The sequence below is a fragment of the Drosophila subobscura genome, chromosome J, assembly GCF_008121235.1.
Source record: "Drosophila subobscura isolate 14011-0131.10 chromosome J, UCBerk_Dsub_1.0, whole genome shotgun sequence".
NCBI lineage: Eukaryota > Metazoa > Arthropoda > Insecta > Diptera > Drosophilidae > Drosophila > Drosophila subobscura.
In genome coordinates, this window is record NC_048532.1 from 7466506 (window position 1) to 7493217 (window position 26712).

General features: G+C 47.7%; 4 protein-coding genes and 1 long non-coding RNA gene across 10 annotated transcripts in view; 3 read left to right on the plus strand and 2 right to left on the minus strand.

The window, feature by feature from the left end:
- The first annotated feature begins 99 nt into the window (after positions 1-99).
- LOC117895039 (mitochondrial import inner membrane translocase subunit Tim13) lies at positions 100-514 on the plus strand. The gene has a single exon (XM_034802413.1). The coding sequence runs from the start codon at positions 189-191 to the stop codon at positions 465-467; it is 279 nt and encodes a 92-aa protein (XP_034658304.1). The 5' UTR covers positions 100-188; the 3' UTR covers positions 468-514.
- A 2151-nt stretch (positions 515-2665) lies between these two features.
- LOC117893134 (proteoglycan 4) lies at positions 2666-8286 on the plus strand. Of its 3 annotated transcripts, XM_034799585.1 has the most exons (6): positions 2666-2739; positions 2805-3808; positions 4454-5041; positions 5420-5452; positions 6287-6361; positions 6851-8286. In XM_034799585.1, the coding sequence occupies exons 1-6, from the start codon at positions 2730-2732 to the stop codon at positions 8063-8065; spliced, it is 2925 nt and encodes a 974-aa protein (XP_034655476.1). In that variant the 5' UTR covers positions 2666-2729; the 3' UTR covers positions 8066-8286. The 3 variants fall into 3 exon arrangements, with proteins under 3 accessions (XP_034655476.1, XP_034655477.1, XP_034655478.1); XM_034799586.1 differs by lacking the exons at positions 5420-5452; positions 6287-6361 and having other exon boundaries at positions 2667-2739; positions 4454-4745; positions 6933-8286; XM_034799587.1 differs by lacking the exons at positions 2666-2739; positions 5420-5452 and having other exon boundaries at positions 3590-3808; positions 4454-4491; positions 6285-6361.
- On the minus strand, positions 5309-7212 carry LOC117893138. Its single transcript, XR_004648780.1, has 3 exons — positions 7077-7212; positions 5787-5849; positions 5309-5378 (listed from the first exon to the last, which is right to left on the minus strand). It is a non-coding gene; the product is annotated as an uncharacterized LOC117893138 (long non-coding RNA).
- A 992-nt stretch (positions 8287-9278) lies between the features above and the next one.
- The window catches only part of LOC117893137, a 29682-nt gene continuing 12248 nt past the window's right edge, over positions 9279-26712 (plus strand). The window contains exons 1-2 of one of the 4 annotated variants that reach the window (XM_034799589.1): positions 9279-9636; positions 15240-15685. In XM_034799589.1, the coding sequence (XP_034655480.1) occupies positions 15469-15685 (217 nt within the window). In that variant the 5' untranslated portion in view covers positions 9279-9636; positions 15240-15468. Of the gene's footprint in view, positions 9637-9730; positions 9935-10195; positions 10213-15239; positions 15686-26712 lie in introns of those variants that run through there. The other 3 variants (XM_034799592.1, XM_034799591.1, XM_034799593.1) reach the window with 3 other exon arrangements.
- Positions 21844-23526, minus strand: LOC117893136 (gustatory receptor 68a). The gene has a single exon (XM_034799588.1). The coding sequence runs from the start codon at positions 23460-23462 to the stop codon at positions 22290-22292; it is 1173 nt and encodes a 390-aa protein (XP_034655479.1). The 5' UTR covers positions 23463-23526; the 3' UTR covers positions 21844-22289.

The window sequence follows — 26712 nt, forward strand, 5'->3', positions numbered from 1 at the left end:
ACCAAACGATCAGCAGTGTACAGCTTGGATCAGTTTCTTCCGTAAACATTTGTGTACATTTTAAACATAGTTAGCCTTGAGCCCATTGCTTGTATTCAGATACAACCTCTATACTTGTATTTGTAAATGTAAATCACTTTGATTTGTGGAAAACGAAAGCTAAAATTTTGAATTATATTAAACGAAAGATGGCTGACACAGCCACAGGCCAAAATAAGGTGGAGCTGATGAGCCAAGTGAAGCAACAAATCGCATTGGCCAATGCCCAGGAGATGCTATCGAAGATGACCGAGAAGTGCTTCAAGAAGTGCATCCAGAAGCCGGGCAAGGCGCTGGATAACAGCGAGCAACGTTGCATCTCGCAGTGCATGGACCGCTACATGGACGCCTGGAACCTGGTCTCGCGCACCTACGGCAACCGCTTGCAGCGCGAACACTACAAGGGCACCGTCGAAATGGCAGACTGACGTTGATCCTGTCACTCATACACACAAATAAAGACCCATAAACGTTAGTCACTGTTGGAAGTGCGGTGCGGGGTGTCGATCAAATGATGATCGAGACAGGTGTGTCCCCATTGGATCGCTAGAGATAACCGACTGTTTATGGGCTTGCAATGACTGCAACTACAGAGCACTGTGGGGGACGTCTTGCAGGGGTGAGGGCTGAGGGTATATCCCCTAGCGGACATAGCTTTCTGCTTGATATGTGCACTTCTACTGATCGTTATCGTGTTTGGAATGGTCTCGTTAGCTAACGGATGAGCAACTGCTTGCGCGCATTGGCCAAATGCATTTCACATCGGGATGGATTGTGGTTTTACTCAAGCACAGCAAAGTGTAGTTTCGAGACCACTCTAATCCATTGCACCCATTAGACATTTATGCAAATTTTGTATTAGTTTTTTTTGGATCAAGCCAAAAGGGTTTGCCCCATCGAAGGGTTTCTTTGTTGCGAACGAAATGGTTAATTGGGGATGATCAAAGAATTGTTTTCTTTTCTTAGAATTATGTTGTTGGAGCCAAGACCATTTTATAATTGAGCTAAAAAAGATTCTGTCAGATTTATAGATAAGAAAACAATTGACAAGAGGTAAATACCATCGAAATATGAAGTACATTTATCTGTCGAGTAATTCAGCGTTTTATATACTACTCCAGGAAAATGTTTGAATGATCTTTAAAGCTTTTTTTGGGGTACACTGAAACTGCAGTTTAGTTTCAAAACACACATAGAAACAAGAGCTGCTTTCTGGCATGAAGAAAAGTATTAAGTAAAAAATAAGTAAAGCATTTTACATTTCCTTGAAGAGAAGCAAAATGTCCTTATTATTATGAATTTTAATGATAAAAGTCTCTAAAAGAGTCCGCTGTGCATAAGCAGTACATGTACAAATGGCACGGACTGTCAATGGATTTCAGTTCTAAAGCGATCGCCAAAAACCTCTATGTTGGTGGTGGTTTCACCGCCTAAGGCCACTTAAATCAAAATAAACCATGCACTTTTGTTGGTTTCTTCGCGCTAAACAAAGACCACCCAAAGGGGCTATCAAATTTCACTGATACGGGGACAGACACGGCCAATTACGCAAGTTTTAGTGGGTGCAAGTGACCCCGTGCACTGGCCAAAAATTGTTGCAAATTGTTAAAAGAAACAAAAAAAAAAAAAAACATACGAAAAAAAGAACAAAAATAAAAATATAATAATAAAAAAATGCAAAAGATAAAATGCGATTTCGTGGCCGAACTTATTGGCTCGAATACCAGAGGTAACAAAATCCATTTTGGAAATTTCCTCAACTAGGTACATTCGAAGCCACACAAGTTACGATAAGAGTGCGGACCAAAACGCCTCCATATGGGATGGGGCAGCGCTTTCCGCACCAAAAGCTCTTCCCCACAACTAAAAATAGTAAAAACTTCGCCCACCAGCCGCGGCGGCAGCAGCAGCAACCACAAGTGCCCCAAGGCTTGAGTAATCATTGCAAGAAATACGATAAGTGCTGAGACGATGGCCCCCCTTATCTGGACAACTAATCGGAACAGTTCGTCTGGGCCGGGCCAGTGCGTTGAGGTGCAGGGCGAGGGGGCAAGGGGTACGCCACCCGAATCGGCAACCAACAGTTACGGCCGACATTGGCGTCATCGCAAGGTGAGCGGAGATAAAGTCATGCTGACAGCCCCATTACCGAAGCAGATTAGAAATCTTTATCCCCCCTGGAGGGTACCACATACATATGTATACAGTATTTATCTCTTGACATCTTTTCCGTATTGCCAACGATCTTAATTCTAGCTTGTTTCTACATTAAATATTCTATGAATTGTTTGATAAAGAAAATAGAAAAATATTTCAGTTATAACTAGCCAAAAAATAACTGAAACTGTGGCCATATTTTCTCTGGGTGTACACTTAGAGTATGTTCGGATTTAGAGTTCCTATACCATCAACTCCAGACCATCAGACTCCAGCTTCCTGACTATACACAGACCCGTACAAGTGTAAAACATGCAGCGAAACATTCTGTTGGTTATCCAACGCCTTGTAGCAAAACTTAATTTGTTTAAGCAAACTTTTGTGTTCTGGAGTGTCAACAATTAGTTCATGTCCAGACAGCACTTGAGAATGGCTTTCAGGGAATTGATTTCATGCGGAAGCTGCAGGCGGCGGTTATATAAAAAGAATGTTTCTGCCTGGGCACGTTGCATTTCGTGGATGTACTTTGAAAAATGCTAATGGGTGAGTAAGTTCGGAATCGGAAGCAGCCAAGGAATATATTAACCCTCAACCCTGTTGCCTTTCAGTAAATATCCTGTGGATCGGTCTTTGGATCGTTCCTCAGGCATTTGCCACGGATTCTTGTGCAGGACAATCGTTTGGATATAGATCAGTGGACCCAGCAGATCCTCACTCGTATTTCCTCTGCCTGGGCTTCCTCGGACAGATAAAAAACACCTGCCCGGAGGGACTGCGGTTCAATGTCCACGACCAAAGCTGCGTGCATGGCGGCAAGCCAAGTCCTGGCAGTTCCATTGCAGACAAGGATACCACCATCCACCAGAACGTATTCATTGACAGGCCGCTAATATTCAACTTCTTCGGTAACCTGTGGGGCTCTCCGTCACCTTCGCAGTCCCAGCCGCAACTCCCGATCTCCACCGATCAGCATCAAGGCGCGTTACCTAGTGAAAGTTTGTCAGCCTTACGCGAAGTTATTTCTCCAACTCAGGAGAACAATCCCGGCACTGATGAGACACCATCTACATCGACTAGAGTTGAATCGAGATGCCGCTTTTTACCCAACGGCGCCTACATAAGGGACTTAAAGAAATGCGGAGTATTCTACGTGTGTGCCAACGGGAACGCAATTACTCGATGCTGCCCAGAGGGTCTCTATTTCGACGTCGAGAAAAGTCTTTGCAACTTCCCAAGCATGGTCGACTGCTCTGAGGAATTACCTACTTTACCTACTGTACCATTACCTACTTTACCACCCCCACCTGAGAGAACGACAAAGGCATCCTCCACGCAACCGTCCTCCACGGAACCCTCATCCACGTCCTCGTCCTCGTCCACGGATCCTTCTGCGGAAAGTTCAACGGAGCCAAGTGACTCCAGCTCTGAAGAACCCTCCTCCACGGAGCCATCTCCGGAAAGTTCCACGAAGGCAAATGACTCCAGTTCTGAAGATCCATCCTCCACAGAGCCATCTCCGGAGAGTTCAACGGAGCCAAGTGACTCCAGCTCTGAAGAACCATCCTCCACGGAACCTTCATCCACGGAACCTTCCCCTGAAAGTTCCACGGAGGCAAATGACTCCAGTTCTGAGGAACCATCCGCCACGGAGCCATCTGCGGATAGTTCAACGGAGCCAAATAATTCCAGTTCTGAAGTACCATCCTCCACGGAACATTCTCCGGAAAGTTCAACCGAGCCAAATAATTCCAGCTCTGAAGAACCATCCTCCACGGAGCCATCTGCGGAGAGTTCAACGGAGCCAAATAGTTCCAGCTCTGAAGAACCATCCTCCACGGAACCCTCATCCACGGAACCTTCCCCTGAAAGTTCCACGGAGGCAAATGACTCCAGTTCTGAGGAACCATCCGCCACGGAGCCATCTCCGGAAAGTTCAACCGAGCCAAATAACTCCAGCTCTGAAGATCCATCCTCCACAGAGCCATCTCCGGAGAGTTCAACGGAGCTAAATAATTCCAGTTCTGAAGAACCATCCTCCAGGGAGCCATCTCCGGAAAGTTCAACGGAGCCAAATAACTCCAGCTCTGAAGATCCATCCGCCACGGAGCCATCTCCGGAAAGTTCAACCGAGCCAAATAATTCCAGCTCTGAAGAACCATCCTCCACGGAGCCATCTCCGGAAAGTTCCACGGAGGCAAATGACTCCAGTTCTGAGGAACCATCCTCCACGGAGCCATCTCCGGAGAGTTCAACGGAGCCAAATAATTCCAGTTCTGAAGAACCATCCTCCAGGGAGCCATCTCCGGAAAGTTCAACGGAGCCAAATAACTCCAGCTCTGAAGAACCATCCGCCACGGAGCCATCTCCGGAAAGTTCAACGGAGCCAAATAATTCCAGCTCTGAAGATCCATCCTCCACGGAGCCATCTGCGGAGAGTTCAACGGAGCCAAATAATTCCAGCTCTGAAGAACCATCCTCCACGGAGCCATCTCCGGAAAGTTCAACGGAGCCAAATAATTCCAGTTCTGAAGTACCATCCTCCACGGAACATTCTCCGGAAAGTTCAACGGAGCCAAATAATTCCAGCTCTGAAGAACCATCCTCCACGGAGCCATCTGCGGAGAGTTCAACGGAGCCAAATAGTTCCAGCTCTGAAGAACCATCCTCCACAGAGCCATCTGCGGAGAGTTCAACGGAGCCAAATAGTTCCAGCTCTGAAGAACCATCCTCCACAGAGCCATCTGCGGAGAGTTCAACGGAGCCAAATAGTTCCAGCTCTGAAGAACCATCCTCCACGGAGCCATCTCCGGAAAGTTCAACGGAGCCAAATAATTCCAGTTCTGAAGTACCATCCTCCACGGAACATTCTCCGGAAAGTTCAACGGAGCCAAATAATTCCAGCTCTGAAGAACCATCCTCCACGGAGCCATCTGCGGAGAGTTCAACGGAGCCAAATAGTTCCAGCTCTGAAGAACCATCCTCCACAGAGCCATCTGCGGAGAGTTCAACGGAGCCAAATAGTTCCAGCTCTGAAGAACCATCCTCCACAGAGCCATCTGCGGAGAGTTCAACGGAGACAAATAACTCCAGCTCTGAAGATCCATCCTCCACAGAGCCATCTCCGGAAAGTTCAACGGAGCCAAATAATTCCAGCTCTGAAGATCCATCCTCCACAGAGCCATCTCCGGAAAGTTCAACGGAGCCAAATAATTCCAGCTCTGAAGAACCATCCTCCACGGAACCCTCATCCACGGAACCTTCCCCTGAAAGTTCCACGGAGGCAAATGACTCCAGTTCTGAGGAACCATCCGCCACGGAGCCATCTGCGGATAGTTCAACGGAGCCAAATAATTCCAGTTCTGAAGTACCATCCTCCACGGAACCCTCATCCACGGAACCTTCCCCTGAAAGTTCCACGGAGGCAAATGACTCCAGTTCTGAGGAACCATCCGCCACGGAGCCATCTCCGGGAAGTTCAACCGAGCCAAATAACTCCAGCTCTGAAGATCCATCCTCCACAGAGCCATCTCCGGAGAGTTCAACCGAGCCAAGTGACTCCAGCTCTGAAGAACCCTCCTCCACGGAGCCACCTCCGGAGAGCTCAACGGAGCCAAATAATTCCAGTTCTGAAGTACCATCCTCCACGGAGCCATCTCCGGAAAGTTCAACCGAGTCAAATAATTCCAGTTCTGAAGTACCATCTTCCACGGAACCTTCTCCGGAAAGTTCAACCGAGCCAAATAATTCCAGCTCTGAAGAACCATCCTCCACGGAGCCATCTCCGGAAAGTTCCACGGAGGCAAATGACTCCAGTTCTGAGGAACCATCCTCCACGGAGCCATCTCCGGAGAGCTCAACGGAGCCAAATAATTCCAGCTCTGAAGATCCATCCTCCACGGAGCCATCTCCGGAAAGTTCAACGGAGCCAAATAATTCCAGCTCTGAAGAACCATCCTCCACGGAACCCTCATCCACGGAACCTTCCCCTGAAAGTTCCACGGAGGCAAATGACTCCAGTTCTGAGGAACCATCCGCCACGGAGCCATCTCCGGAAAGTTCAACCGAGCCAAATAACTCCAGCTCTGAAGATCCATCCTCCACAGAGCCATCTCCGGAGAGTTCAACGGAGCCAAATAATTCCAGTTCTGAAGAACCATCCTCCAGGGAGCCATCTCCGGAAAGTTCAACGGAGCCAAATAACTCCAGCTCTGAAGAACCATCCGCCACGGAGCCATCTCCGGAAAGTTCAACCGAGCCAAATAATTCCAGCTCTGAAGAACCATCCTCCACGGAGCCATCTGCGGAGAGTTCAACGGAGCCAAATAGTTCCAGCTCTGAAGAACCATCCTCCACGGAGCCATCTCCGGAAAGTTCAACGGAGCCAAATAATTCCAGTTCTGAAGTACCATCCTCCACGGAACCTTCTCCGGAAAGTTCAACGGAGCCAAATAATTCCAGCTCTGAAGAACCATCCTCCACGGAGCCATCTGCGGAGAGTTCAACGGAGCCAAATAGTTCCAGCTCTGAAGAACCATCCTCCACAGAGCCATCTCCGGAGAGTTCAACCGAGCCAAATAACTCCAGCTCTGAAGATCCATCCTCCACAGAGCCATCTCCGGAAAGTTCAACGGAGCCAAATAATTCCAGCTCTGAAGAACCATCCTCCACGGAACCCTCATCCACGGAACCTTCCCCTGAAAGTTCCACGGAGGCAAATGACTCCAGTTCTGAGGAACCATCCTCCACAGAGCCTTCTCCGGAAAGTTCAACGGAGCCAAATGACTCCAGTTCTGAGGAACCATCCTCCACAGAGCCATCTCCGGAGAGTTCAACGGAGCCAAGTGACTCCAGCTCTGAAGAACCCTCCTCCACGGAGCCACCTCCGGAGAGCTCAACGGAGCCAAATAATTCCAGTTCTGAAGTACCATCCTCCACGGAACCCTCATCCACGGAACCTTCTCCGGAAAGTTCAACCGAGCCAAATAATTCCAGCTCTGAAGAACCATCCTCTACGGAGCCATCTGCGGAGAGTTCAACGGAGCCAAATAGTGCCAGCTCTGAAGAACTATTCTCCGCGGAATCTTCTACGAAAAGTTCATCCGAGCAAATTACTCAAATAAGCTCATCTAACGAAAAATCAGCGGAAAGCTCTTTAGTAATCGAAGCGGCACCATCGTTGCCCGTCCGTAGACCAACCGAACCTATTTCGTTGTCTAACCGTCCAGTTATTGATGGCTCCAAGACCGAGACACTGAATTCGGCGGGAATTGAACAGTCGCAATATGACCGCGTACTAGGCACAACCTCAGAGAGTTCTTCGAAATTCCAGGCAAGAACAGATTGCAGTTTCTTCCCAACTGGAACATACTTAAGGGATCCCACGTCTTGCAACAAATTCTTCGTGTGTGCCTATGGAAAAGCCATTCCCCGTCGCTGTCCCAGTATTCTCAACTTTGACATTAGGAAGAAGGTCTGCAATTTCCCCAGCCTCGTGGATTGCTCTATTGATGATGTTCAAGTCTCCGTCCTCAAGAAGCTCTCGGAGCATGCGGCTCGCCTGCCGGAGTCATCAACCGTGAAGAAAGTGGAACAGAAGTCGATCTTTGACTGCACATCGCTTCCCAACGGTGAACATGTGCGAGATCTGAACTCGTGCAGCAAATTTTATGTCTGTGCCAACGGTCGCTCCATTCCCCGTCAATGTCCGAAGGGTCTGAACTTCGATATTACAAGGAAGGTTTGCAATTTCCCCAGTCGCGTGGATTGCTCGATAGTCGAGTCTAAGGCTTCAAAGGGCAGAAGGCAAGGTGGCCAGAAAGTAGCTCAAAGTCAGGCAGGAAAGGGATTACCAGTGAGGTATTACAAATAGAGAGCTGATCTTTGATCTTTATATTTTACAGTATTATTATAGGAACATGGTAAAAGGGTATCAACATAGGGTTTATGGCTATTCATATATTTGCTGAGTGGGTTGCTGACATATACACAAAACGTACGTACCTCTCCGATCTGTCCAGTTGCAGGAAGTGTTTAAGTTGAATTCTCATTTCGACTATGATATATTCAACGAATAAACGACCTATAAACGAAGCTTGATCCATTAATGTTTGCAATAGGACTTCCACTCCCAAGCGGAATCCCAGAAGAGAGAATTCAAAACTATACTCTGAGGAAACATCTACCTGAAAGGTAGTAATATTTTTATAAAAAGACTGCGAAACGTTTAAAAGTCAAAGGCTGTGTCCATTATAATTAAAGTCAAGCCGTCGTCGGCTCTATCTTTGTCCGTTTGTCTTATGACACGGCCCAGACGCTAATTTCTTTGAGAGACGGAAACGCAAAGAGGGCACAAAGTTATCCCATTTAAATTTAATTACGAGATAAACGCGTGTTTCTGATGTTTCTGACGTAGGCGCTTAGGCTCGAATGCGTCCACAAGTAGTCCTTGGGTGGTTGCCTGGGCTTTGCTCTCGGGTTGCGTTACCTTAAAGCCACCTCACGCTCGGCGCTATAATTAAATTGTGCAACCGAAGGGCGGTCGGCAGACAGGCACTGACAAGCACTGTCGTGTGGCGGCGACAAATTACAGGACATGGCTCCGCTTGTGCTCCAAACTCATCGATAGCCCTGCCCTGTCCCTGTCCCTGTGTGTCCGTTGTGTGTCCGTGTGGGGTAGGCGGGCGGCGTGAAATCGATTTGATTTCAAGGCAATTCCCAGACTGCAGACGACGCACAAGTCTCATGTTACGATTGTCATACGATAAAGACTCTTCCCATTACCATCTACTCTTCCCATCTATTAGTTCTTGCTGGGAAGTTTTAAAGAGATTATTTTTAAATATAATTCAGAGCGGTAGGACGTGCTGATGGTAGTTTCTGTTACTAATTCATTGAGATACGATTACGTTACGTTTTGGGGCGCCAAATTTGTGTACAGTAAAATGCGCCTATGGAAAACAAAAGGCAACTAAGAGAGTGGAGTGTATGCTGAGAGAGAGCGAGAGACCGTCGCTCTTTTGGTGGTTGATTGTGGGTCGGGTTGTACGCCTTTTCTACCCCCGAAGGCGCCGGCTAGGGCTTCAGTTCTCTTTCAACTTCGCTCCGGGTCGAGTTCGAGTCCGTCAGAAGTACGCATAGTTCGGATTGAATATCTTTTGAGTCTTGTGTGCCTAAGTTTCAGCACCAAACATCGCCAACTGTGACTAAAGGTGTTGGCAATCAAAGCCGAGTGTCGATTACAGTGTGAAAGTTCTAAAATGTACTCAGTTTTCGTGGGAAAGTGGCATCAAAGAGACATGTTGCCTGCCACCCTCAACCCACTACCACCCGCCGTTGGAGCTCAGTAGAGCTGTCCTGCTCGCACACAGCCCTCCTGCAATCGATAAGCTTAACAGAGGGCTGCCAACTCGTTGGAAACCGCAGCGCAGCGAGAAGCATTAGGTAAATGTTGGCACAGCGAGAAGCTAAAGCAATCGCGGCCCAGCGAGTGGAGGCTGTTAGCTCGAATGTTAAATCTTAAATGAGGATTACATTTGCAGAACTTTTTTAGCCGTCGTGCCGTTCGTTTCGTTTCGTTCCCGTCCCGTGCATGAGTGAGAGGCAAAAAGTGTGAATCACAATTGTGTGAGTTGTGTGCACTTTGTGGATGCTCAGAAGTGCATAAGATTATCAGTGCACAGTTCAGTTTCGCTTTGAAAGATTAATATAAACTTTGGTTGCCGTCTGAAGCGTCGTTTGTGTGAGTACAGAGCGTACACCGAACAGGTCTGGCGGATGCAGCCGCTTGGGGCTGGGTGATTTAGAATTAGATCGAGTCCAAAGATAACGGCGAGGGCGGCTGCCTGGGCAAACAACCGCGCGACACACATGAAATGTCAGTGCGGCAGGAACAACAACAACAGTGCGTGCATAATAAATACAGGCAGGGGTAACGGTGAACGGAGGGGAGACAAATCAGCGAGTGAGAGGCAACGCACACAGAAAGCAGGCAATGGCAACGGACAGCAGCAGCAGCAAGTGCGTCGGCGGCTCGTCTGGGTTTGCTCGGGGGTTGCTGTTTTGCTTTTTTGTTGCTGCTGCTGTTCCTGTTCCTGGCTGAGGTCATTTGCAGTCATTTGTCGCGACGAGCACTGTGCCTGCCTGCCTGCCTGCCTGCCTGCCTGCCTGACAGGGGGTTGATTTCGGCCACACCGGTACTTCGTGTGCCTATGCATGCGTGTGTGTGTGTGTGTGTGCGTGTCGTTTGTCGTGTGCCACTGTAACGGTTAATCTCATTCATCAGAGCGAGCAGCACTGAGAACCGTAGCCGTAGCCGGGAGCCTAGTCGGTTGTCAAGTTGCGTTTTACACATTTTTACGCCTGCGAGTACTACGAGCGAGTACGATAGAAAGCTGAAAATTGCTCTCTTTTCTCTCTCTCTCTCTCTGTCGCGCTGTTTCTCTCGCAGCGAGAGCATTAGTTGCGCTGTTAAGTGTGTCGTCTCGCTTGCACTGCCTGGGCAAGGCGCTGTGGTCGATGCCGAAGGTCCTTCGCGTATTCACCGCTATGAGTGTGTATATACCACTCGTGCGTGTGTGTAAAAGTAGTGTCACACGCATAACACACATACATACATACAGGCACATACACACACATTTACATACATAAGGATCCCTCTGTACTGTTTGCTCGCACCGAAATGGAATATGTGGCCTTCTACGTAGCCAGGGTCAGGAAGTGTGGCAATGGAGTATTCCGCCATCCAACCGCTCCCCACTGTAGCCCACATCCGTTTAGCATTTTCTAATTTATATATTTCCCAGCCATATCATCGCATGAGGAGTACTCTCCTCGTGCACAGAGCATCTCCCCTGGACAGGTGATTTATTTTAGTCCGCACTCCATTAGCCCCACCTCCACCCCGTGCAAATACGAGTACATCCCCAGCCACTGGACACGCCAATCGGTGGCCAGGAGCTGGCAGGGGTGGTCAAGCTGCCACGCGTATTAATCATTAGCATGACCTCGACCCTTTTGCGTGCGTCCAGCTCCCAATCTCGATGGAAAACACACAGCTTGACGTTGCTGTCGGCTTATGTGCTGCGCTGGGCACAAATGAGGGAAGCTGCCCGCAGCAAAAAACATAAAAATAAATAAATAAATTTGATTCGGAGTGCGTTTGCGGTTTGCTTGTCTGCTCTTGGTCCCCGCAGTGGGTTGGGTCCCTGGCCCCGCCTATTAATCTGCCACAAGGATTTACCCAAAAGGCAAATCGACAACGACGAGATTTGATTTTTCCTCTTTTTCGTATTTTTCCTACGATTGCTACGAGTCAGCGTTGCGGCGTCCGTCTTGGGACTGTCTCAGCTGTCAGTCGTTAGGTTTTCTTGTCAACACTTGCACTTAAAGCCCCATACTCATCCTGCCTTATTTTCCCCGTTCTGTCAGCGCAATCCTATCGTGGAGGAGTGCCATGAGTTGGCACTTTCCGAGTGTGCTTAAGACCCTAGAAGACCCCATGTGGAAATAGTACGAAAACCTTCCACAGGAAAAAGGTCTCAGATCATTTCAAATATTTATTAATCACTTTTTAAGTATTATTAATCATCATAGTCAGATAAAAGTACTCCAATTAGGCATACATCCACAATCCATTCCCTTTGCCACACACAAGAATGGAAAAGGTTGCTGAATCAATAAACTGACACCTCATCGAAGAAGGAAAACCGAAGTAAATGCAGCGGAAAATGGCTTAAAAATACAAACACCCGTAGTCGAAATGGCCGGCCCCGTACTCCCACCGAGAAATAACTCATTCGTCCGCTGAATACAGTGAGAAGTGCATACGAACCAGCCACCCATCAAGCAATCCACCCACAAAAACCACACACACTGACACATCCTGTGCTGTCCTTGTCCTGGTCGGGGGGCGAGGTGCTGTTGTGGCTGTTGGCAGCTCAGTTCCGTTCAGTACTCGGCAGACAAATGGACGTGCCCGGTGCAGACGTGAGTCAGACGCGAGTGCGGACACGGACACGGACACGATGGATGGACGGACAGCAACAGCAACAGCAAACCATATGGGAGGAGCAGGCAAAATCCGCAAAAGGGAAAAATCCCCTCTGTTACAGCACTCTGCAGGCATAACGTAATTTCTTTTGTTTTTAACGTCCTGCAGTTAATACATTTGCATTGTGCACGCAAAGGCACGCACACCCCACCAGGCCAGACAGCCAGACAGCCAGACACCTAGACATGTGGGTGCTTTTGGTATGCTCGACAGGAACAACAAAGAGCTTCCCGCTCAGCACACCTTCGAGGTGTAGTCCTTGGAGTAGTCCTCCTCCTGCCACCAGCTGCCATTGTTGCCGCACTGCCATTACGGGAACGCTTCTCGGGCTTTTAACGCGCCACCAAAAAGAGAGCTCCCATGTGCAGATAGAAAAGCAGGACAATCATTATAGAATATACGGGTACATAAATATTTATTGTGCACCCATGTGCATATACACGTTTGCTTGAGCGCTGTGTCCCTTATATTTTCACAAACAGAGTGGAGAGGGTACGCGATGGCTGACAGGGAGATAAAGGGTTTGATTCATTAGAACGGAATCGATAATCAGAACTTTAGCGGGAAACTTAACCAAGTTATTGACTAAAACATTATGCAAACCATAACTAAAACCATTTGTAGTGCCATCAGCTCTTTGTTTCTCTATTCTTAGTCTATCGGGCTCTGATCAGGCGAAAGCAATCACAATGTTAGCCCTCAGCGTGTCTGCGCGCTTTCATCACTAATGTGGCTCCACTGTAACCCTTTTGTTTTGTCCCATTCGAACAATGCGATCGCGACAAAAGGCAAATCAAGCAAGAACACAAATCCAAACGAGTGTGGGTATTCCAGACCCCCGAGCTGTATGGCGCTGAAACCCCACAGGGCCATTAATTGTAAGTCGTCTAGTTTTTGTGTGTTTTTTTTCGTTACTTCGGACACACTATCGCTCCCTGCCATTTCCAATCCCAGTCCCTTCCTCACTCTGTGCTGCTCCCTTGGCTGCTCTATTACTTTTAGTTGTGTTTGTAATTTATGCGGCTTCCTCCTCCTCGGCGCCTCCGGTCGTTGCACACAAAACGCATGCCCCTCAACAGCACCAGCTCCAACTCCAACTGCAACTCCACTCCACTCCACGCTCTGCTCCATTCCTCATTAGAGTTACGGAAAAAGGCGCATAACGAGAGCCGTATTTCATCCGCCTTCCAGCTAAAATTATTCTACCAGATTTGAGTTCTCCAAATTGTGAAATTAGAGAGCAATCAAGGCGTAAAGTTTACTTGTTCTTTCCTGCCAAGGGCTGGCTGCCACTGGCGAGAAAAATATTCTCTAATGTCCCTTTCAGCTGCCCGGGAAATCGGGTTGCCATGGCGTTTGGGACAATAACAAAAAACAAACAAAATAAAACAGCCATGGAAATGCACAACAGGCTTTAGGGGCTAGACGAGTGGGTACATATGTATGTACCCACACATAATATGTGCGAATATTAGGTCATACGTTCCACCGTACACATGTATGTCCTGAGGAGCAAATCGCATGTCAATGACCAACAGCTTCACCATCTTCTGGGGACAACATCTTTTTACTTGTTTGCCCAGAAAAGAGGCTTCCCAGAATCTGTTTGTTGAGGGCGGCAATTGCTTTTCGTGTCCAACAATATTTCAAGTTGTCGTTGGTTATTGAAAAGTTACTTCCAAGATCAAGAACATTCTTTTGGGAGTTGAGAAAGGAGTTAAAAGAGCTACAATAACTTTAAGCTGCATGAAATAATGCTTTAAATTATTGTTTAAGTATTTTCTAGTCGCTCTTCAATCAGTTTAACTTATAGAAATCTTCTCCAGAATGTTTTTAAATACCTAAAATCAGGAGGAATTTCCTGCTAGTATAAAGTAAAATGTGCCCATCCTGATACATAAATTCATAGAGCATACATCTATGTATACATACATACACATGTGTGTGTGTACACACATACACATACTTGTGTGTGAAAAAAACATGGCCCATGGGTAAATGCCAAGCGCAGAAAATAAGTGGAGTACAAAGAGGACAAAGTGAAAAGCTATAATCAGATTTAATTAAACACGAAATTGGAGCACAGCTCGTCCTGCCTCTGCCTCTGCCTCTGCCGCTGCCTCCGCTCCTTGCCTGGAGGGGCACTGGGAATGTGTGTGACACGGTCACTGGCCGCGTCCCGTTTCGATGGCGTTTCTTATGCCCCAGGCTCCACAGCTCGGGCAGGACTCGTGCCTCGGCTTGCATGTTGCTATTTTTTGCGACCTCTGCCTCTGATTTCTCATTATTTTGTCGCATAGGAAGCACATGAAGGATGTGTCCATAACTAACTAACTCCTTTGGCGCAGCTTCTGCTGGAGGTGTTCCTGGGAAGTCTAAACTGGGGACAACCAGCTCCTTCTTGACCGCTAGGACATGCTGCTGCTGCTCACTATTAACAGGGTCGAAAATGTATTCATGGCTGCGTTTTATAGATAAACTGCAGGCTCCGGCTCGCTTGCGTAATATTTCATTATTTTGTGTATATTTCTTGTTGATTTTGACTAAATTTATGCATCGATGGCATCGATTTATGGTGTATTTTTTACTAGAAAAATGCTCTGTGAAGGAGTTCCACCAAGAAGTTTGGTTTACTGATAGATTTCTTTGAAGATGGAATATTAATGGAATATTTGCAATAGAGGCATTGGGGGTTCCTTAGTGAAAGAAAAGAGTGAACTACTCCAGCGTTGGGGAATATTTATAGCCATTACGGAGATCCTATCCTACAATAAACTGCTCGCTGCAATCCTTTTGCCGTAATTTAACACATAAATCGACTAAAAAAGGGCAAAGCTCGATGCATTCCTCAAAATGTATAACTTTAAACGCAGCAGCAAAGACCGACCATAAACTGTCAGCGCTCACTGTTTTTTTCAGCGGCAAGCTGCTGCCAAAATGTTCTCTTCGGCTCTCTTGGAATTCAATTTTGTCTAATTTCTCTTTTTGTTTGCAGTGTGAAATTTGGAACGAGGGCGAAATCCGTTAATGTACATCGCGGGTGAAATGAGGAGACAGCAGCAGCAGCACTAGCAAGAGGAGGAAATTCATAAATGAAAGCTTACTAATTGCCGAAGAATGACGGACTAAGCGAACGAAAACAAAGCAAACTTTTCGGCCACTAACATCAGCATCGTCGGCGGCATAAGGGAAACCATCAGAATTGTGCCACCGCAGAGGAAGCGATGCTGTTGATGCCCACATCGTGTGGGCCGGGGCCACCCGTGGGCCCCAAAGGCGCGGGAGCTGATGGCGGGCCAGTGGCGGTTGCCCGACGAACAACGATGAAGCCCACGCCGCTGGCGTCAGGCATTCCCAAATGGCTGCTAATGCTACTGATGCTCTTTGCCATACTCGCGAGGACGCCGCACAGCCAGGTGTCGGCGGAGAAGAGCAAACACTGTGAGTACATATAGAAAATAGATTCCAGAAAATGTACCTACAAATACCGTCTGATTAGAGAGACTTTGAACTGTGAATTCCGATCCATCCGGAACTGCAGACTTAATGGGAATTAGTAGACTGCCAAAGAGTTCCACAAACTATAAATTCTAAAATGTTTTGGCAGTGGCAAAATCAAATTGGAATACTCCAAAGACGGGCACACAAATATTCACTCTTTGGCCATGTAAAATATTTGACATGAAAAAAACAAAAACATTTTCACATTTAATTCAAATAAAATGTGTGCCAGCCACTTTGTGTGTGTATCGACCACAAGTTGAGAATGTTTTCTGGGCTTTGTTTGTATTTGATCGAAGAGCCTCCGTGCCCCCATTTGTTGCGCCCTTGGGTCGCTGGCAAGGAGTCATCTCGCACAATAAAATCTGTCAGCAGCTTAGTTTTATGTTCGGTTTTTTCTGTTGTTGTTGTTGTTTGCTCTCTCTCGAGTGTTTTTCCGATTTCTCTTTGCTCGGGTCATAAACATTTGTTTTGTGGCGGCGGCCAAAGGTAATAAAAGTGCATAAAAAGATGCGAATAAAAAATGGCAACTACGCGTATAAAATGTCACGTATCTGTGTGTGTGTGTGTGTGTGTGTGTGCTGGGGGATTCGCGTGAGGCACATTGTTTTGCAGTTTATGTGGCAAATAACGAACAAATAAGTATCTACAGTTTTACGATGCAATGTCAACTTGGTGGGCACACAAATTATATTTACTCTACGCGCAGCAACGTGCACAGGAATACACATAAACAATATGTATTTATTTATGTATTTGGAATGTAAATCGATGCATATTTACATAAGCTTATATGGGCAAAGGTCACACGAAATAAAATCACAGAAAATCGAAATCAAACGAATTACCATCGAAAAACGCACACAAAAACTTTAACCAAAACTAGAAACCAGAAAATGGATTCAAAAGTGGAAGGCTTAAAGTTTTAATTGTGTTTTGGCTACCCCCGAAATTGCTCTTCAATTCAATTAATCATCAATTAAGAGCAAACTCAAATATGTTTAGCACATCCCATTGTAGATAAATCCTCTTATTTTTTGCACAAAGAAAAGGTTTTTGCCTCTCAAATCTTTACTCAGCAAAGTAATCCAGACGTGTGGGAGGGAGGAGCAGCAGGAAGTTGCTCGTAGCCGTCTAATGTCGGAAATAGTCCGATTATGAACCGGCTGAGGGAGCATAAAGTATCGTATGTACTCTCGCATGTATATGGTTTCCCTGCGGATGAGGCAGCAAGTAGCAGCCGCAATTGCCGACCCATGAAATGGAATTACTGAGGCGGCGCGGAGCGCAAAAGTTGTTTGCCGCAAATTATTTCCGTATTTCAGCATTAAATCATAATTAAAATTTGAAGTAAAACAACTTACATGCCAGCGGGGCGGGGCGGGCATAGGGAAGGGCTCTGTTCCTGGCCTGGCGAAAGTTTCCTTGTTGAGGGCGCAGAAAAAGTTCATTGCATACTTATTTGGGCTTGTTTCCGGTTGCCACCGAAGCGTCTGCCGCCGACTGCCTGCGTTGCGGCCTAATTGCAACAGCCTCCGCCCCCAACAGGCACAGCAAACAGTCGAGTGACGAATGCAGATGTTGGATTGGGCTGGGAATTGGCTCCCAGCCGTACTGTGTGTAAATATGAAAATTATGGATCATTTCTGATGGATTTTCATGGCCATTGCAATGATTCTTTGTGCCTTAGATTTTAGTTCTTCCTTAACTAAACCTGAACTCCCAAATGTGTTCCCATCTGCCAGCCTCTAAGCATCGATCCCACTGTTCTTTTTGTACATTTCCGGGCGACAAAAACGGAACACGCTTAGCTGCTCTCTCTCTCTCTCTCTCTCTCTCTCTGTTCTCCTCTGCTGATGCTGCTCTTTGCGTTGCGGTGTTTGCTGTGGCAACAACACACACACCATATACATGTACATGTGAGGCAGACACAGAGGTAGCCCGAGTAGGCGCTGCTCGCCTGTCCTCGGCAGACTTGTGGCCCACGTGGCGTGTACTTAATTTCCCATGCCCCATGCCGGGGCGCGTTAACTTTTTTTACCGGCCACATACTTAGTACGTGTTTCCCCTGCCTCTGCTGCCCCACCCATCGGCAGAGGCAGCATTGAAGAAGACTTTTCAACTCGTTCAACAAAATTTTGCACAAAAGTTTCATAATTAATTTCATGTTAAGTGGCAATGCTAAAGGGAGGAGAACGGGGCGTGGTCTGCCTGCCACAGTGTGTGCCCTGTGCTCCCCATTCTCTGATTTACTTCTCAGCCCTTCACTATCCAGCAGTCTTGGGCGGGGCGGGGCGGGAGCGGGTTTCTGGTGTCTTTAATTTGAATTGTCATTTCCTTTCTTTCAACACTCTGCTCTGCTCTGCCCGCCGCAGCAGGCACCGGTGTCGTCTGCCTGCCATCCGGTTGGCAGTCACAGCCACGCCTCCCCACCACTACTACTACATGTGTGTATGTGGCATGCCCCGCCGCAGCGCACGTTCAACTTGATTAGCGTAACTTATAATGACTCGCACGAGCAGCGAGTCGTGCGGCAAACTTGTTGGTTGTTCTCTGAGTTGCCCCACTCCGCACTGTGTGTTGCCCAAACACTTGCAAACAGTTACTTACAAAAGTAAATACATACAAACAGGGAGAGCTGTAAGTGGGGGAACATTTGCAAGTGGCTCTCATAATTACTTTGTGTGTGAGCCCTTCATACGTACGAATATCTGAAGCACATCCTTCAGCTGTATCCCCGAGACTGTCTCCAGAGCGCTCTCTGCTTTGGCAATCATATTCTCAGATACGCATACTTGTGTGGCTGACTGTAATTTACTTTGTGTTCCATTTTCTACATTTATTGCCTGCCATTTCCCATCATTTACATTGATTCTCCCACTCATCGGTGAGTTATCAGCATTTTCCGTTCGTTATGTGCGGGTGCTGACTGTATGCGAATTTTAAATGCCTTTGACATTTATTTCATTGAACAGGAATTTTATTATAACGACAGCAGTGCGTATGTTTTGATAAGGGATGCCACCTCCTTCTCCCATATCCTGACAGCACGCACTGGCCGCTGCCTCTGGCTCTTGTGCGTTTCTTTTGCAATATTGCAAACATTATACATTTTATAAAATATGTCACGTTGCCTGGTCCCCGTTCTCCACCCCTAACCTGTGTCCCACCCATTCGTTTCCGATGCGACGCTGATGGCCGACTGCCAATAAATTTGTGTGCAAAGACAACTGTGGACGTCGACGTCGTGGAAGTGGCACAAAACTTTTGCTCTTTGTGTGGCATAAATATGAATGAATGGATTTGGTCCGTTGCTGCTGCGGTACCAACTGGTCCACTGCGGCATGTACATGGAGATATACGCCGGAATGAGCCCGGAGCCCACAGCCCACAGCCCAGGCTCCTCCGCTGCCCGACAACGTTTCGGTTTAGAATAGAATGTAAATGCTTGAGGGTAGAGGCAGCGGAATGAGATGCTGAGAAGGAGGCAAAGGCACTGGCCAAAGGATTTCCATGGGCAATAAATTGTAATTTTCTTAAAATCCATCCGCATACGAAATGAGATTCGTGTAACAAGCCGCAGCCCAGCATTTCTGTTGGCTTTGCCATTCCATTGTTTGAATGTTTCACAAAGCCAGAGGGGGCAGGGCAGGGGCGAGGGCTATTAGCAGTGCTTCCCCACAGCATCCACAATTGAACGTTGAGTATCCACGGTAACCACTGGTACACATGTTCAATGCATAAGAGACTTCGACATTTCATTAAATATTCTTCAATGGAATTGATCGAACAATTCTCAACTTTTAGCTATTTCTGGGTGGATCTTTCTGTAGAGTGGGGAGACCTTTCCTTCACCCTAATAAATCCTGCTAGGGTGACAATGATTCAGCTGCTTAGCGATCCTTGGTTGGCAGGTCACAGTCAAATGCGCAGATAAATGTTTATGGAAGATAAATTGCTGCCACCAAGAGAGCACAGAAATTGGGCGACGCATAATAAATTCCATTTGTAGTTTGCTCGCAACTGTGGCCAAAATAGCATTCATGCGGGGCGTGCTGCGCGGGGGGAGGGGTGCCAAATCGACTATTGATGCTTTGGCATCTCGCGGCTGGGTGGCACAGTCCCATGCCAGCAGCCGCCCCCGCTGCGAGCACAGGACATTGGTTTTTGGTGGCTCCGTGGGTGGAGATCATTTATCAACATTTAGGAGCGAGCTGCTGCTGCTGGTGGGCAATCACTTACTATAGCAAATCGGCATCATACAAATAAGATTTCATTCGAATTATATTTTACTCTGGACGTTGATGTGCCATTGAAGGCAGCATCAAGTGGCCCAAGCGACACCAAGCCGCAGCCTGTTGGGGTTTGCTTTTTGATCTAAATAAAAAGTGGATCCAACAGCTTGTAGCACTTGAAATTCGACTCAGTAGAGACCTCTACTCAAAGCCCAACAATCACAGATGATCACAGCAACTCCGACACTTCCCAGTTAGAGTCCTGAGACTGGTACAGTCACCACTCCACATTTTAAACGTCATAAATAGCTCCACCAGTCACTAATCTAACTTATTCTTTCTGCAAAGAAGCCTCTCGAATACACAGACCGGCATTTTGTCCTAAATAATCCAGCAAGACTTTCCCTTATTTATTTTTGGGCAACGCTGATGGACACAGTGGGGGGAGCACTGGTGAGTCCAGCAAGATATGAAGCTGCGAGCGACAAAAATACATAAAAGAGTAGAAAAGGAGGAAAGACTCCCTTGCCACCAGAGCGGCAGCAGCAGCAGCAGCATTGTGCCTCTGGTTAAGCACACGAATCCCTTTTGTAATCAAATGCACAGAAAATTGTATTCCATTCAACGAAAATCCGAGACGTCCCAAACCTCTTTCGTGTTCGCCGGATGGGCTTTGTATCGTAGGCGCTGTGGGTGGTTGGATTGGGTGCGTGGATCCACTTAGGCGGTGCGAAGGGAACATCGCGCGCCCGCAAAAAAAAGCCCCAGAATTATCTCAGGGCAGAACAAGCCGTTGGAGGCGGTTCCGTGGAGCTGAAAGAAAAATATTACAAGAAGCCGCTCCCCTGCATAGACAATAGGAACGGCAGCGGCGGCAGCAACGGAGAAAATGCTCGTAAGTAAGCAACAAAAATAATGAAAACAACAACAACAACAACAACAATGGCGTAATAAACTAACGGCAAAGCTAAACTCGGCATCCAGAACTATGCAAAAACTTTTTCTCTTTGTTTTTTTATCCATAAGCAAAGCCCAAGAAAGAAATTCGCAAAAATAAAAGAGATTTCGCCGTGGCTGCAAAAATTGAATTAATAATAATAAAAAAAGCAAAAAAATAATTTTCAAAAAATAGTTCAGCCGCCATTTATAGGCCAGAACCAGCGATGGGTTGGGGGCAGTGCAGAAATTTAATTAACAATTTGTGAAAGGCAAATAAACAATAAACCATCAGATATCCAAGGGCGGGCCTTCCCTGCCCTCCCCCCCGCTGGACTTTTTAACTCCAACAATGATCTGCTGGCCGGACCCACGGCCGGGCCGACAAGTTGAGAGCTATTTGACAAGTTCTTAGTAAAAAGTTGGGACTGGCCATAATTAAACTGCCCTTTGGCCCCACGATTGCCAATCGCAACTGCCAAAGTTTGTTCAATCATAAAATGGAAAAAAATGGAAAAAAAACGAGCGAAAGAAAATACAAAAAAAAACTCAATTCAATCGGGATAAAGTGAAGGAGGAGGACTCCTGGGGAATTCTCTACCATTTTGCAGACCAGCAGCTCTACTTTTTGGTATCCACCTATCAGTTATATTTTATAAGATTTCCACTGAAAAAACAAATCGCAACTTGGCCCAACTTTCGACTATTCAAACATTATGACAGGGCGACAATTCGCTTGATTATTGCCTTGCCAGCGAATGGAATGGAGCGGAAGAGGACGGGCAAAACTTCCACTGAATCTTATCGTTTGGCCCATTTTTGGGCTCTTGTCCCTTTGGCCTGGCCCCTGGCCCCCATATCTCCTTTGCTCTGACGCTTATTTCACAGTTCTTTCATTAGTTTGGCACTTCATCTTCGTTGCACGCTCGAGTGACTCTCCCTCTCTCTCTCTCTGCCTTGAGGTTGCCTGCTCCTGCTCCTGCTCCTGCACTGCAACTCCTGACAAAAGTTTAATGATGCGTTTAAGTTGCAACTGGCACGCCCTTTGGTAAACTCAGCTTCAGCTTCTACTGGTACTCAGGAGACGACACCATGATTTCACGAGTTCCCACACGCATTGCAATGTTTGTTTTGGTCCCATGCCCACAGCTGGCAGAAATTGCAGCCTTCTTTTCTGTTCCTTTATTTTTATTGATTTTCAAGCACGTAAATCGGGTGAGAAATGTTTCGGAGAGAAGCCATGGAAATACTCCTGTTTCTTCCTATATAATCCCCTAGAATTTGGCTACAAAAATAACATTTTGCATTGCAGAATTCAATTTTTTATTTGTGCTCAGAAAAATGTCGAAAAAAATGCAATTTCGTGGCATTATTCACACCTCAACTTCCTCCACTTTGGAGTCCTCCAGCTGCTTGAATTGTATCAAAATCACGAGATAAGTTGTCACAGCCGAGAAGATCTTAAAAAGCGTTGAATTGTCGATGGCGAAGAAGCCGTAGGCCGTAAACTGCACATCCTGCTTGATGCTTTTGGTGAGGAACTTGTCGATGATGTTCTGGAACTCCTTGCTCTTGCCGTAGACACGTGCCAGGATCTGGGAAGTGGTATTGGCCTCCGAGGCCAGACAATCGCACGAGCTGCAAATGACGGCCATGGTGACAGTCTCGGCCAGCACCCAGGCACAGGACAGGCCCATGGTGTCGGCCATGTCCGCCGACTGCTGGGCGGTGAGCGTGGAGAAGGCCAAGTAGCTCTGGTTGGTGACCGTGTAGAAGGAGAAGCCGAAGTAGAAGAGCAAACCCACTCCGGCCACACAGTTCATGTTCTCCGTGATGTAGCGGAACTTGCAGAAGACTTCAATCAGGTTGCTCAGCTCCCGCCAGTTCTCGCGGTCGTTCCGCCTGCTGCGTCTCTCCTGCCGCGTGAACTCATCCAGCCGTCGGTTCAGAAACTCGATGCGCAGTGCCAGATTCTTGAGGATGGTGCGCAGATAGACGGCAAACACACCGGAGTAGAGCATCTGCAGGCTGTAGACCAGCATGAGGATCCACTGCCGACGACTGCCGATGCCGCTGAGAAAGTGAACGTAGTAGAAGGCCACCAGCACCACGCTCGTGGAGGTGGCAGCCACCAGGGCGCCCAGCAGGCGGCAGCTGTAGCTCTCCCTGAAGCCATTCACCTCCAGATACTCGTCGATCCGCGCAATGTCCCGCAGCGTGCTCCAGTGCTTCGAGCCATTGTGCACGCTGGAGAGCACCATCATCGTGTAGCTGCAGATGCAGAAGAGCGTCTCGATGGTGCGATTGATCTCCTCGGTGTCGCCCAGCGAGCTGGCCACCAGCTTGTACTCCAGCGAGGCAAACAGCACATCCTGGCACAGCAGCGCCGAACTAACCAGCAGCAAGGCAGCAATCACTCTGCCATACCATCTGCCCCATTTGCTCAAGCGAAAATTCTCCTCATGCTCCTCGCCGCTGAAGAAGGGCAGCAGCGCGCACACCTGAGTGGGCCAAATCATTGCTCGGATGTCCCGCAGGATTTTCATTCTCTCCGTTTGTAGTTTGTCTGCCGAAAGCCACACAAAATGTGTGTCCTCAGACGCAGGAACTGTTGGCTTTGGCTTTATTTCAGTCATTAGCGGCAATTGTCAGGCAATTAATAATAGTTTTGGGCTAATGGAAATTGCTCGAGTGTTCATTTCCTTTACGGAATATGATCTCCGCCCTCTACAATTACTTTCTTCATGGCTTAAAGCAGCGCCTCCCAGAGATCTCTAGATCTGCCGCATTGTCTCTTTTCTCTTAAGAATTTTCTGATATTTCCCAGCTAAAGTTTACGCGTGAAAATGGAAAATTCATTGTGTAATTACGCGGCACAGCGACTCATCATAATTGAGCAGGGACATAAATAATCGTGAAGCCTGAAAGTGTGCCCAAATGCCGCCCACAAATTGGCCAATTACTTTGACAAACCGACGACGACGAGGATGACGCTCTCCCTCGATTGTATGTTGCTCCGCTCGTGGGCTCGTGGGCCCGTGGGCAGTGTCAAGTGTAGCCAGTCGAGGGATTATGCTCATTATGCAAACCGCCGGCAAACGCCACGGACCAACGAGCCAGCGAGCTCGGATGGAAATGTAGGAAATCGCTGGGGCGAAAAGCATTTACTTCAATTATTTCATTAGGACAGGGACAGCGGCAGCATAAGTCCGGAGGCGTCATCTGCCCAAATCCGTATCCGGGGCCAAGTCCACAAAAGATGCCATCGAGTTTTGGTCGCGCTAATGGAGCGTGTGAGTCCGGCACCAGCTGTCGGCGCCAGCCTCAGCTGCCAGTCAACCGAGAGCGAGTGCGAGGCAGGGGCCAAGTGGTTGAGTGCTGGATGTGGGCTGGGAGTGGACTCTGGAACAGTGATGACATCACACGAACGCCCTCGGGGTCAAGTAAAATTCAATATTGGAGCACAGGAAATTCATTGTTTAACCTTTGTTGCCTTAAATTGCTCGAATTCCTGCCATTAGTTTGACAAACGAGCCAGCGAAATTATTTTGTTGCAACCAACTTGCCCCGGCACATCCGGACAGACCAGCAGCAGCAGGAGGGTACGAGGCGGGGCGGGGGCAGATGATCGAAAACCAAGCAGATTTCGAGGCAAAGTTTTTGCCACAGCAGCAGCAGCAGCAGCAAACCAACTTCCCCCACTCCATGCCACGCAGCCCTTTGGGGCACGCACTGAGCTGGGGCTCCTGCTGCGGTTTTCGGGACGTTTCATTGTTGTTGCTGCTGCTGCTGCTGCTGCTGCTCCTTGTGGCAGGGCTTCGACTGAAGGCTGCAGATTTATTTGCGGTTTTGCATAATCACTGAAAATTAGTTTAAAACATTTACATTAAATTTGCATTTCAATGTCGGTGGTCGGGACAGGTCAGTTCAGGGCATGCTTGGGATTTGAATTGCACCAAAGGATGAGTGGGGCCATAAGCCGGTGCCGGATTCAAGGAACACTCGGCTCATGGAGATCCTCCAGGTTGCAGCATCCGTTCAAAGATTGCAGAGATTGTGCACATCTTTTTGTGGTACCAACAATGCTTTGCTTTGGGTATCCTAACGCCACTTAATTAAATTGAAGCTCCCCAGAACAACATCTCAACTCAATGAGCCATAAAGTTAGCTTTCTGTTTGCTCGCAAATCTTAGTGCAAACTGCGAAATATTTACCAAAGCATAACTGAGACTACAGAAATCTCTTTCTAATCAAGAAACACTCATCAGAGATATCCTTTGCACTGCAATTGAGGTACACAACGATGTTTGTCCTCGGTCTATGATTATGCCAGGACTACTGCTTGCTGTGTGTGTCTAGAGGCGTATAATAAATTTAGCTTCCAAGAAGCTGCACTCAATATTTGTCTAGTCGAAAGGAGACTCATCGAACCTCTCGGAGGTGGGCCAAAGATTCGTTTATTTGCGAATGTGGCAGCTCTGGGCGCCACCTTCGAAGGCAAGGCCCATCCGCCCCCATGCCATGCGTGTGCGGCTGGGCTCGTGGGAGTGCCAGTAAAATTCCAGCAAAGGACGAATTCTGTCTGTGTGCTTGTAGGATGTGCACGGAATTAGACGAGCGTGGCAGCAGAGTAAACATCATTTTCCTCAAAGCAGCAAAGCAACCCAAAGCCAAAGAAGCAAAGTGAAGACATCAACCGTCGTCCAGGGATGTGGGTTTCGAAATCAAGCATGGATGGAGTCTTGCAACTGGGTCTGGGAGTCTGGCATAAACGCATTAAAGACCACCAAGCACATCCGGACAGCCCACACTGTGCCCGGTCCCCGGCCGGAAGCATTAAGCTGCGAAATACTCGCAGCTCCCGGAGTTAGCCGGCTCCGAGCTACAGGCTCCTGCGAGGGCCATTACCAGTGCGATGCCGGATCCCGCGAGCTATGAGAAGGTTACTCTCTGGGTTAGACAGGGTTAGTGGTGTTTTTGTTATGGCTGGGGATTGCCCCGAGCCATGGGGATATCCACAGCATCTCGGGGTCATCTAGGGCCCGGGATGGGTTCAATTATTAGAGTGGGAACAGCACGCAGAGCTGCTGTCCTTGGGCGTTGGCATTATTAGTCGATTAATAACGCGAGTGGGAAATCCCAGAAATTAATTATGCTAATTTTAATCCTTTCGCCAGTGCTTTAATGTGAACAAATGAGTTATTCCGAGCGAATAATCTCCCGACAGATGAGACCAGCTAGCAGGTGGATGGCGGGGCGCAGAGAGTTTTTCCTGTCCATCAATCGACATGGAATGGGACACAATTTGAGTTGGATTTCGAGTAGATATATTTTAGTATTCGGTGTTCGTATTTTCGGCTTTGATATGGGAACACAACAGTCACCCATTAAGCCAGGGGATTATCCCTAATTTCGGCAAAAGCCATTTCTTGCCTGTTCTTTTTGTTATGCCATGTGGCAGATGCCACACCCAGTGCCGAGTCCCAGCCCCAGCCCGCACTCTCGAGTGCATAAACAAATGGGAGATAAACACACTTCTGCACATTTGTGTGTGTGTGTGTGTGTTTGAGAGGAGTCTGTGAGGAGTTGAAACTGAACTTGAGGCATGTTGCAATTCCATCTGGCAGATCCGCGGCTCCTTTTCTCTCCACTTGCCACTCCAGCCCAGCCCAGCGGCAAATGGAATTGTTTTCCCTTTGCTCCCCCGACATTTGTGACAGAAATGCCTTAATTTATAGAAAATGTATCTGCCGTCTGTCTCCGGCCTGGGCCTGGGCCTGGGTCTCCCCGTTGGCT

Coding starts and splice junctions, on each gene's coding strand:
- LOC117893136 (XM_034799588.1), bottom strand. CDS start 23,462: ATGAAAATCCTGCGGGACATCCGAGCAATGATTTGGCCCACTCAGGTG.
- LOC117895039 (XM_034802413.1), top strand. CDS start 189: ATGGCTGACACAGCCACAGGCCAAAATAAGGTGGAGCTGATGAGCCAA.
- LOC117893134 (XM_034799585.1), top strand. Junction 5,042..5,419: donor CAAATAATTCCAGTTCTGAA/GTACCATCCTCC, acceptor TCCAGCTCTGAA/GAACCATCCTCCACGGAACC. Junction 6,362..6,850: donor CTGAAGAACCATCCTCCAGG/GAGCCATCTCCG, acceptor TCCAGCTCTGAA/GAACCATCCTCCACGGAACC.